General features: G+C 34.6%; 1 protein-coding gene across 1 annotated transcript in view; it reads left to right on the top strand.

The window, feature by feature from the left end:
- The first annotated feature begins 6,828 nt into the window (after positions 1–6,828).
- Positions 6,829–12,507, top strand: part of LOC123552073 (sushi, von Willebrand factor type A, EGF and pentraxin domain-containing protein 1-like) — a 48,703-nt gene continuing 43,024 nt past the window's right edge. Inside the window, exons 1-7 of the mRNA XM_053541624.1 lie at positions 6,829–7,123; positions 7,637–7,802; positions 10,033–10,146; positions 10,388–10,517; positions 11,302–11,441; positions 11,826–11,999; positions 12,223–12,402. Coding sequence (XP_053397599.1) covers positions 7,010–7,123; positions 7,637–7,802; positions 10,033–10,146; positions 10,388–10,517; positions 11,302–11,441; positions 11,826–11,999; positions 12,223–12,402 — 1,018 coding nt within the window. The 5' untranslated portion in view covers positions 6,829–7,009. The remainder of the gene's footprint in view (positions 7,124–7,636; positions 7,803–10,032; positions 10,147–10,387; positions 10,518–11,301; positions 11,442–11,825; positions 12,000–12,222; positions 12,403–12,507) is intronic.

Genomic DNA, 12,507 nt, shown 5'->3' with positions numbered 1-12,507 from the left:
CCTACATCATATGATACATAGTACAAAACTCTGGAACCAATTTTTCATGATTCATGCCCCCTTTTTAGCTCATAAGAGCACAAAGTGCTCAAGGTGAGCTGTTGTGACTGGTCATTGTCTGGTGTGTGTCGTTCGGCGCCTGTCAACATTTGCCTTGTGAACACTCTAGAGGCCACAGTTGTGACCCAATCTTTATGAAACTTGGTCAGAATATTAGTCTTTATGATCTCTAGATCAAGTTTGAAACTGGGTCATGTGGGATTAAAGTCTAGGTCAGTAGGCCAGATCAAAGGAAAAGCTTGTGAACACTCTTGAGGCCACAGTTGTGATCCAATATTTATGAAACTTGGTCAGAATGTTTGTCTTGATGATTTATAGGTCAAGTTTGAATCTGGGTCATGTGGGGTCAAAAACTAGGTCACTCAGTCAAATCAAAGGAAAAGCTTGTGAACACTCTAAAGACCACAGTTGTGACGCAATCTTTATGAAACTTGGTCAGAATTTATTTCTTGATGATTTCTAGGTCAAGTTCGAAACTGGGTCATGTGGGGTCAAAAACAAGGTCACTAGGCCAGATCAAAGGAAAATCTTGTGAACACTCTAGAGACCACAATTTAAGTTTGAAACTCATGAGAATTAGTCAGAATGTTTGTCTTGATAATCCATAGGCCAAGTTCGAATCCGGGTCATGTGGGGTCAAAAACTAGGTCACCCAGTCAAATCAAAGGAAAGGCTTGTGAACACTCTAGAGGCCACAGTTGTGACCCAATCTTTATGAAACTTGGCCAGAATGTTTGTCTTGATGATTTCTAGGTCAAGTTTGAAACTGGGTCATGTGGGGTTAAAAACTAGTTCAGTAGGCAAGATCAAAAGAAAAGCTTGTGAACACTCTAGAGGCCACAGTTGTGATCCAATATTTATGAAACTTGGTCAGAATGTTTGTCTTGATGATCGGTAGGCCATGATCTGTAGGCCACTTTTGAAACTGGGTCATGTGGGGTCAAAAACTAGGTCAGTAGGCCATATCAAAGGAAAAGCTTGTGAACACTCGAGAGACCACAGTTGTGACTCAATCTTTATGAAACTTGGTCAGGTTGTTTGTCTTGATGATCTCTAGATCAAGTATGAATCTGGGTCATGAGGGGTCAAAATCTAGGTCACATGGTCAAATCGAAGGAAAAGTATGGAACACTCTAGAGGCAACAATTGTGACTCAATCTTTATGAAACTTAACCAGAATGTTTGTCTTGATGATTTCTAGTGGGTCATATAGGGTCAAAAACTAGGTCAGCTGGTCAAATCAAAGGAAAGCTTGTGAACACTCTAGAGGCCACAGTTGTGACCCAATTTTTATGAATCTTGGTCAGAATGTTTGCCTTAATGATCTCTAGGTCTAGTTCGAAACTGGGTCTAAATGTGGGGTCACCATATCTTTGTTGTTACTAAATGGACTTGATGCAAACGTGAAATGGTTGCACATCATATGACACAAGGACCATAATAAACTCAGCAGCAGTATTTTATGAGTTATGCACTCTCTTTATTTAGAATTTCAGGTTAGTGTTTTGATGCACTTTTGCTCAGTCTCAGTTATTACTAAATAAATTGGATTCAAACTTAAAATAGTTGTTTTACATTATTAGCCACATGATATGATACATGGTGCATTATTCTTGCAGAGTTTCCTTGAGTTATGGCCCTTTTATACTTAGTTAATGTTTTCATACACTTTACCCTCTGTCTATATTATTACTAAATATACGAAACTGTACAATATCTTCATTCACATTTGGGTCATTAAGGTGTCTGATCCATAAATAAGCAAGTTCTATTTGACAGTGCTATTGAAATATATCAAATATTGATGCCTGGTAAGCTCATATAATATTGGTATCATTTGAAAGTGTATTGTCTGCTGAAAAAGAAAATATAAATTACATGACAAAAAATGTTATAGAATTTTTAATTTTTTACTTTATAGTCTTCAATGATACTTCAACAGAAATCCAGTTATTACAGTGTAAGATTTATCATTTCGAAGTAAAAAAAATGCCTGTAAGTGATTCGGGCATATTATTTATAGTCATTTTATTTACTAATTCTTGTTCAGCAAACACAACTCTTTCAAATGATACCAAAAAACATGGGGTCACCAGGCATCAAAATTTACCTATTTGTGGATCGGATACCTTAAACGCTCCAGTGGCAGCTCCAACTTCCTAAGAAGTGCCCAGTTTCACTATCCAGCACCGAAATAGTCTATCGCTCTGTATCCTTTGACAGCTCTAAAAATTTGTAGGGCAATTAAATTTACCTTTGTCCACTTATGTGTCAGTCCGAATATGCCCCTGGCCGAAAATGTGTAGTACATGTCTCAAAAAGTATTTGACTTAGAGTCATTAAATGTAAAAGGGGTGTTATTCAGCATATGAGGCTGTGCATCCGGGTATTTGTTTGGGATTTCACTTAGTAGAACTAGAATTATTATGGCCCTTGACTTTAGGGCCTGAAAATTTGTATTGCACTTATCTCAAAAAGTATTTGACTTAAGAGTATTGAAACTACTATATAGAAATATTATTCAGCATGTGCAGTTGGGATTTCACTCAGCAAGACATGGTTATTGCCCTTGACTTGATAAGAAGTATGCATAAGGACCTAAAAGTTTGTTCTGCTCCAAATATATAGAGGGCTGAGCTGGTTGCAAAACTTATTGTTTCTTGTTCTTTATTTACATACAGTTACAACAGTTTCCCAAAAATGACCTCTTAAAGTATTTAACCTGGAACCATGAATGATCAGAATCTATTTAGGAATATTATCCAGCATGTCTGGTTTTAACTGTATGGAGTTTCATTCTGCAAGACAGGGTTATAGCCCTTTATTTAGTCAAAATAATGCTTAACCCTCAGCCTGCTGGCAGCAAATAATTCTGCCTTTGCGACCAGTGCAGACCAAGATCAGCCTGCACGTCCGAGCAGTCTGATCATGGTCTGCACTGTTTGCTATTCAGACAGTAAATTATCTATGAACACCCCTTCAAATAATAAATGGTATTGCCCAGATTGAATGATGGACCAGTCCATTATAGAAATTTAGCAGGGTAAAGGTTAAAGGCATTAAAAGCTTTCGTTGCATATATATCAAAAAAGGATTTGACTTGGAGTTATCAAACTTTGTAGGTACGTCTTTGGGCATGTGACGTTTTGCTGCTGGGTTTTTTAGCTCACTTCATGGTGAGTCACTGTATTCGCCATTCTGTCCCTCCACACTTTTCCTCAGATAACATCTGCTCTAAAACTACTGGTCAGAATTGTACCAAACAAAGCCAGTAGTATCCTAACTCGGTCCTTTGTCAATTTTATTGCACTTTAGGGGCTGCCAGAGCTAAAAATAAAACTTCTAATTGACTTCTCATGAACCGCTCGATGGATCTTCATAAATCTTTGTAGCATGTTTGGTTTAAACAATATTTTATTCATATATATTTACAACATGAAACGCTACATAATTACAGCATGAAGGATCGAGTAGAAAACCAAGCTTATTAGAAACTCTCTCCTTAAATTTAAGTAGCATCTTTATAAGATCATTTTCTGATTTTGTTCAAATGGGGGCCCATGACCACTTAAAGCTGTTGAGAAATACATTTAAACCATTTATTCTCATGAAACCGTCCACGGATGGCCACCAGACTTGCTCTGTAGCATTATTGTAAACTTGTTCAAGTGGGGGCACTTGACTAGAGGTAGAAATACCTTTAAACAACTTCTTCTCATGAACCGCTGGATGCAGATAACCATTATAGAGAGATATACCAATACACCCTCAGACTGCTCCAATTTTCTGTATGAATTTTTCCACCCAAGACCTAAGAAGCATATAGTGTTTGAAATGTTTTTCATCTGTGACACATATTTATGTAATCCTACTGCTTCTGGGACTTTCAATACCTGGATCATGTTATATTCTTCTACCAAAGCTGCACACTTGGTAATCATGGCCATCTAGTTATGACAGTTATTGCTTCAAAATTTGGTTTCAAAAAGAACACATCTGTATACAAAAAAACAATATCTCTGCAGCCTTATATTGGGGATATCAGTTCATTTTGTTTGCTTGAATGATTTCTCCATTATCATATGTGTTATAAAAAGAATAAAACTTTATTTCCAAAGAATGCTTAATTTTCATTTTATTTCAGGCATGTTTCACATAAGACAAGCAGATATTTTAATATCTGTAATAATCTCATTTTATATATCATTTGTCATAATCATTTCTTTTCATAATTATATTGAAGCAAGTATTGATCGATGTTAAGTACTGAATAGATCTTTGAAAGGTTTAAGTATAATAGGCATATAGCCTAGGATAGCCCATAAAGCCCGGAAGCTAATTTCCGATTGGTTCTTAAGAATGAAGTGAAATACACAATTATAGGACTGAAAATAAATTGGAAAAAGAAGTAGGACAAGTTTGAAATTTTGAAGCTACAATATATTAAATGTTCTATATTATATTGTATGAAATTGTTTCTAAAATGAATAGTATTGATGCCTTGAAAATATACTGTAACATTTATACACCCTCGGACATTTTAATTAAATGGCATTTTAACATTTTAAAATTCACTATAATTATTTTTGTGCAATTACGAAATTCCAGTCCTTAATAACAGTATAATAAAAGTATAATAAAACAAAGAATTCTTTTAACATAGCACCAAGGGATAATTCTTTTAACATAGCACAAAGGGAGTCCGTGCAGTCTGATCATGACCTGCAATGTTCGCCATTCAGTCAGTATTTTTGGTAAGCACCCAATGGTACTGTCCAAATTGAAAGATGGACAAGTTCGTTATAGGAATTTATCAGGTTAAGGGGTAACTTTGTTGCTCTAAAAAGCACGATAGGAACATACCCTTCTTTCATGCCAGATGTACAATTTCCATTACAATTGCAAACGCGCGTGCGTGTGTGTGTTCGGGTTTTTCAGTCAAATAAACGACGGTGTCTACTTGTAGCAGTGAGTACTATATCCAACTTTATAGTGCTGCCTCACTGGAATATCACACCGGATTCTCCATCCAGTTGCATTATACTGACACTGGGCTGACCAGTCCTATACGTATAGCTGTCCTTCCTGGACCTCTCAAATTGTACCCTCCATCTGTCTTCAGAGCTAAAAATAGGGGGGAAAAGACCGAATTTCATTAATCACTCTAGTTGCAAAGACCTTTTAATAATTTAGGAAAAGTAACTTACAACTGCTTAGTCGATTGTATTATTACTCGGCGATATATGTCCTTTTTATTCCGTAGAAAAATGTGATACGCTGTGTGCGACAATTTACTAAATATGTATTTTTTTTTCACCGCTTGTTTAAACAAAAAGAAACATAAGAAAACACAGTGCTCATCTAAAAATCTGAAGTATAACCGACTATAAATAACGCTGGATTTCACAAAAAGTGTAGGTCAAAATTTGCCTGCCTGATCTAAGGAACTTGAAGTTCCGAGGTCACAAGTGTGCGATTTTTTCGTGTCTAAGAGATACTACCTCGTTTTCACGAGTTATTATCTCGTGACCAGGAGATAACACTAATGACATTTGTACGTCTTAATATCTCCTGGTCAAGAGATAAATAATGCTCACTTGTCACCTCTGAGCTCCCGTACCGATCAGTTTTGTTTTTTTGGTTTTTTTTATTAAGCAATATTGATTATTTTCCAACGTTTCTGCTTGATTGCACAAAGGAGTCACAAGATTAAAATTTGTTAGGTCAAATTAACGACTTCGGGTCGTATTGTTTTAAAATGTATACAATTTTTATTTAAAGATCAATTAAGCCATCAATGTTTCGAATTTATATCTTTAAATATGGTCGAGAATGATGGCAATTCCAATAAACTCAAAATTTCTTGAGAAAAATAAACAATTCGATATCATATTAACACCATTTGATTGATGTATAATGTCAGTCATATTGTATGGTTTAAAACAAGGTAATGAAAGAAAGTGTTACGGAAATTGAAGCGAATTAACGTTATTTTTTACCGCGTATAACACGATCCACAAGAAAAAGACAATTTAAATGTGGAGCTGTTGTTCTAAACAATGGAAAAACAATTATTTGAAATACATCCCTGGACTTCGACGGAAATTGTTCGACGGAACTTACATATATATAAACGGACATTTTTAAAACAGACTTTGTTTGTTATAATTTGAAATTTCTAGTTTGGCCTCATTTATTTATGATTAGTTACTGTTTGCTTCAACAGTTTTTTTTTTTCGTTTTTTTTTTCAATTTCATTTTTATGTTTCAAGTAACAGTTATGTGTTTTGTGCCGATTTTGAATATCGAGAGTGGTTGTGCTAAGATTACTGTAATTAAACATGACATTTCATTATGAAAATCTGTGTCAAATGCCGGCCTATTTAAAGTTTCAATTTTGTTTTCTTTCATAATTGAACGAACATATAATATGCTTAACTAATTCAATGAATATCCAAACTTTGATGTAAATTGCTGGTACTTAGTGCAATAGAGAGATACCTGATAACTATATTTTGGACAAAAATGATATATATATGATATCTATACAACTATGTTTTAAAAAGACCAAAAAAGTTTGAATTCCGGTTTACCGTTTGAATTAAATAAGGATTATAAAGAAATCCAAGAAAAAATATTTGTAATCAATAGTTTTACGATAGGTGAATACCTTTATTTAAATCAAAGAAGTATAAAATACATATTTATAGCTCTTTGTTTAAATTGACTGCTTCTTATTGGCGGAATAAAACTCGAGGTCACTTCCTGATTTAGATTGAATGAATTTCTACCCGTCATTAAAACCTGACCGCTCTTCTCCTTAACTTTACTTTGTTTAATTCTTCCAATTTCTGAAGAATGATGACGACAGACTTACTTCATCAGATGTAGGTGTATAAATACGAACTTTAACTTCCGTCCAAACTAAAGAGACGAGCCAAGCGCTAAAATGCACCTCGGAGATTTTACCACACTTTTATTGTTTTCATTATTTTATTTAAGTTTTGGGTTAGATAGTTATGAAGTTGACCGGGAAATTGCTGAAATAGAATCTTTTCATGAAGTACTGTTTTTTTTCTTCTTTTTTCTTTTTTTTTTAAAAATATCTTTACTTAAATTCTATATTTTGAAAAGATGTACTTGCCAACAGTTTAGGACAATATAAATTTGTACATGTTTAGAAACCATAGAAATACTTGTAAGACACCGGTTTATATCAGTATTTTACGAGTTGACATTTAGAAAATGAATATTTATCTTGCATATCCGCGAAAAAGTATTCATTTACCAGACATGTTTAAAATTTTTGAATGACTCCTTGCTATTTTTTGACATGTATTTCATTTTCATATAATACAGTGTGTTGTTTAAATAATGCAACGAGCTTAGTTAATAAGTATACAAATTTTAAGATTTCTTGAAATAAACATGTTATACCAGGACTGGATTTTGAGCATTTCTTGAAATAAACATGTTATACCAGGACTGGATTTTGAGCATTGTTTGAAATTAACAATGTCTTTCAAGCTGAAAAAGAACGTAATAAACAAAATGAATAATTTTTTTTATTAAAAAGAAAACCAGTAATGATGAAAAGGGCTGTCTCGTGCCTGAAGGAAACATCGAGTGTGACGCGGGTATTGTGGACAAGAGTGTGCTAGGTGGAACCCTATGTTTCTTTGCAGATGAGGAAGGTCCTGGCATGATTTGTGTAGATGGAGAGTGGATGGACACAATCACAGGTACTTTTTATATATGTACGTCTACACGTATGTGTACTATTTAATGTATACAAAATATGATTACAGTATGCTAGATATGTCTTTTTCCTACTTTTAAAGATTGCATCCGTTTGTCATGTGACCATGGAATATATTAATTTGATTTTTTTTTGTACTTCAAGTAAGCTCAAGCTGAGCCAGGTCAAATGCGATTTAACTCGACATTTATACAAACCCTTTAATAAAACATTATCAAAATAAGTTAGTCTGTTACACTGATCTGTCTAGCAATACAGAGTTAATATGTAGTAGGCCTATAAACGCATGGAAAAGTCTACAAAATAAGTTTGCCTTTTAAAGTTCATATTTACGCTTTAATACATATACGCTTGAAATTTTAATACGTATAACCGTACCGCTGAAACTATTGTGAAATAGAAGTATGCGAACGCGTACAAGATACAGTTGCGGTGTCGAAAATTTTAAAATTTACCAAACCAGGTCATGAAAATGACACACCAGTCCTGACAGTTTCAGCTGGCGTAAATAAAGAACTGTTGCTGAATTAATGTGTTCTATTTAGTTGTAGTCATATTTCTTTCTATAACACACTCCTTTTAAAAATACTCAAACAGCATCTCCTTCGAAAATTTGTTCTATCCGCAGTATGAATATAAATAAGACACTCCTGTGGTTCAATTCCAGTGTACTTTTAAATACAGTAAAACTGGTCATTCCTTCAACCCTTCTGGGATTTCTATATATTTAATAAACTCATGTGTTAGCTCGCTTAGAGTACGACAGAATTCGAGATACTAACTTGAAACTAAATGTGGATTAGGTACCCAGTGAGCCCAAGAGAGCCCTTTAAGATGACCGAAGAAAACCCGCTACTACAAATATCACTATTTTAACCATGTTTAAAGGCACTGGCCTCCAGGGCCCAGTTGTTTGAAACTTTTAACCGACTGTTAAACTAATCGCTGGTTAAATTTTGTTTCAAAGTATTAGTCTTGGTGGGAAACTCTGGTATGATATTTGGATTTCACTGTAAAGACATTTTAGTGTTCATAATCCTTAACTTATACATTTTTTTTCTGTCTTTTAAAATGTTGAAATATAAACGTAAAAGTTAATCGACCGTAAGCTTAATCGTCTGTTAAAGTTACGAACAACTGGGTCCAGATCGTGTGACAACAAAAAAGAAGAAAATCTTTAGGTATCAGGAAATTAATGCTATATTTTTATAGAAAGTTTTGAAACTTTATAACTACTGACAAACTATATACTAATAAATTATGGAAACACTTGACAGTGTGTTGCTTTTTACTATTATTTACACTGAAAATTCATAAGCGTTTGTACGGCTTTACTCGAGTTAAACTACCTTAATTATAGATATCTATATATTATATTTAACAAATTCTTATGTGCGTACATCTCCCTTGTGTATTGTTAAGACCGCGGGAAAAAGTTTTCATTGCCGCGGCGGCACGGGTTCGATTTCCGACTCTTTTTTTTTCTCTTGATTTGGCATTTTTTAAGATAGTTAAGAAACCAAAAAAAAAAATATTTTCTAATATTCATAATATGACCAAAAGTCAACTTTAAAGAAAAAAATATATCCAAAATCTGGAGGTCAGTGCCTTTAGGTCTTGAAAGTTTTCATTAAGTAAATATTTCACTATTTAGATTTATCTGGAAGGGTTTCAACCTTGTTCCAACCCTACCATTTGAACATACTATACATATAAATGTATTTATATTTGATACAGTTTGAAATCTAGAGTAGCTCCAGAGACTAGGGTATGTCATACATTGATGTTAGTATATATGTTCATCTCCCTATGTGCTGGTTACAATATATTACTGTGTAGGTAGATGCATTCGCTTTAAATTTTAATTATCTAAGAGTCAATAAAATTACCCAATGCACATTTTTGACCTTTGACAAACGGACAGACGATTCAAATTTTTTAGTAAAAAACTGCCAAACAAAGAATAAATAACAAGAAATTTCGTTTACGAATATCGAAATTTCGAATTGGGCCTACTAAGACGAAAGCTCTAACTAGTTATTTCGATATTTCGATTTAATAAATAAAACGCATATAGCATTAAAGCATTGTTTTATATTCTTGCAAAGAATTTTTCACAACAGTTGGACTGAGTCTCGGATTTTAAATCTACTGAAGACAACCTTAGTCATACTTGACACTGTATACATCAATTAAAATAATATTTCTTTAAGAGCCAAACTCATTGAGAAAGAAACGGTCTCACTCGATCTGTAGTACGCATAGAAGCAGACGGCGAGCCAGGTGGAGAAGGCGACGAAGAAGGAGCCCGTACCAGTCTTGTTCCAGTACGTTTATTGTTTACAGTTTCAGCACCAGAAATAAAACAAATCTAAATCTGATCAGTCTATATAGATAAAAAAAAACGTGATAAATGGATCAAACGAAAACAGTTACATTGTCATTGATTGATAAATTGACATTAGTAGACATGAATTTTTCAAATAGATCTACTTAGTATGAACTTGTTTATGAAATATACCTGTATATAACTGTTATCCTAGTGAAATAGTCTAAATATATTTGCAGCGCCTAATCACCCACCATACTTTACAAACTGCCCATCCACCCTGTCATATACCACTCCCTCAAAGGAGACATCTATGAAGGTAACTTGGACGGTACCCTCAGCTACTGATCCAGAGAATGGTCCACGAAGGTATAAAGAACCGTATTCTCGTTTTTTTTTTATCTTCCTGTACTGGCTATAGAACCTTAGTTCATATTAGGGTATATTTAAGAAATAATATATCTCATTTAGTGATTTGTCGCTGAATAAATCATTGTTTGGAGTTCAGATGCGAAGGAATTATATCACGAGAGCGCAGCCCGAGTAATATAATAATACGCATCTGAACGACAATGATTTTATTTAAGAACAAATCACTAAATGAGATATATTATTTCGATTCTAACACGTTACCAAGGACTTTAAAGTACATCCTTGACGGCATTCATTAAATATTTGCCCGTTTTCAATCGGTTTCTTTTTCAGCGCGCCGCTATGCCGTTTGACGCCATGACGTAATAATAGTGACGTCAGAACAGTGAATTGTTGTATAATAATTCACTGTTTTCAGCCTTCTTTGTTTAATAGGAAAATGAATCGGATCGTGTTAGAAATGGCCGTAATACGCTTATACGTTACCACGGGACGCGCATATATAAATATATGTGTTAACAGCCTATCATGTATGTAAACAACCAGTTTAGTTACCTTTTTAATACACTCTGAAAACGGCAAAAGCAGCGGTTTTATGCTAGAATAGGCCTAATGTCAGCTGAACCTATAACACACAAGATCTCATTGATAAATCTTAATCTGCGATTTTCAGTAAATCAATATAATAATGACTAGTTACTGCATAGATACGTTTTGAACAATCAAATACCGTTTAGAGTTTGTTAGAATCTTAGATTGAATCTACATTTGTTATTTTAAGTGTAATTCAAGAAAGCGGACCATCAAATGGTGCAGTGTTGGAAGGTTCAGCGACTGGCACAATTTACAACGTTTATTACACTAGCGGGGCGGATTCTCAAGGTCTAACTGCACAATGTAAAATACAAATATCTGTCAGAGGTTTGTTTTTAAGTAACCCTTTTATTATATTTAGTTAATTAGTCTAATTCAATACAAACAGCATCCGTAGAAGGTGTTAAATTCCCTCCTTTAAAAATCTTTCTGACAAAAAATATTTCCAGCGAGGGTAGGACTTTGTTATGAACTTATTTCTTGATATTCAGTTGAGTACATGTGTTTAACGTGTTTATCTTTAATAGGCATCTGCGCAGTCTGGTCAGGATCCATGCTGTTCGCTAACAGTTTCTCTAATTGCAATAGGCTTTGAAAACGAACAGCATGGATCCTGACCAGACTGCGTGGATGCGCAGGCTGGTCTAGATCCATGCCGGTCGCAAAGCCACTATGTTGGTTTTCTCATGGCGCGGCTCATTTATCTTTCAGTAATTTACTGTTATACTCCGTCTGCACCAGTATCTGGAAATGTCGCCTGTTCGGGAACCAGCTATGGCCATTCGTGCACCTATACCTGCGAGTATGGATTCGAGCCGACAGTATCTAGCATTCAGTGCCAGTCAAACGGGCAGTGGACAAACGGGGGGTCATCCGCATGCACAGGTATTAAAAAGCATGTTCCTTAAATTATGAAATGGATTATGCAAAATCTGTTTAATGGAAAATATTTTAACTGTAATATGAAATCTCACTGTATCATAAACATGCATCTCCTTGAAATCCTTTTGAAAAAGTAGAGCTAAAACGTATCCCCAAAGTTGTTTAGAACATCATTTTGTGGTTTTCTAGTGAAAATAACATAACTAATCTTGTATATGTATTGAAGGTGTCCCATGCCCTCAGACGACCCCTACTATACCGCATGGATCGTATAGCTGCAGCTCCTACACCTATGGTGCATTGTGTTACCCTGTTTGTGATTCAGGATATTCTGTATCTACATGGTACCTTCTAAAGTGTAAAGCTGATGGCAACTGGTCTGTCCCAAGTACAGATGTTTGTAAAGGTATGTAGATGTACTTTAAAGTTCCCCGCCTATTGTTTAAAAACCGACCACAACCTAGTGATCTATTTTTTTCTCCCACATGAACTTTTTTTGTGTTATTTTTTC

The sequence above is a fragment of the Mercenaria mercenaria genome, chromosome 4 (assembly GCF_021730395.1).
Source record: "Mercenaria mercenaria strain notata chromosome 4, MADL_Memer_1, whole genome shotgun sequence".
Lineage (NCBI taxonomy): Eukaryota > Metazoa > Mollusca > Bivalvia > Venerida > Veneridae > Mercenaria > Mercenaria mercenaria.
This window is presented reverse-complemented; position numbering and strand designations above follow the sequence as displayed.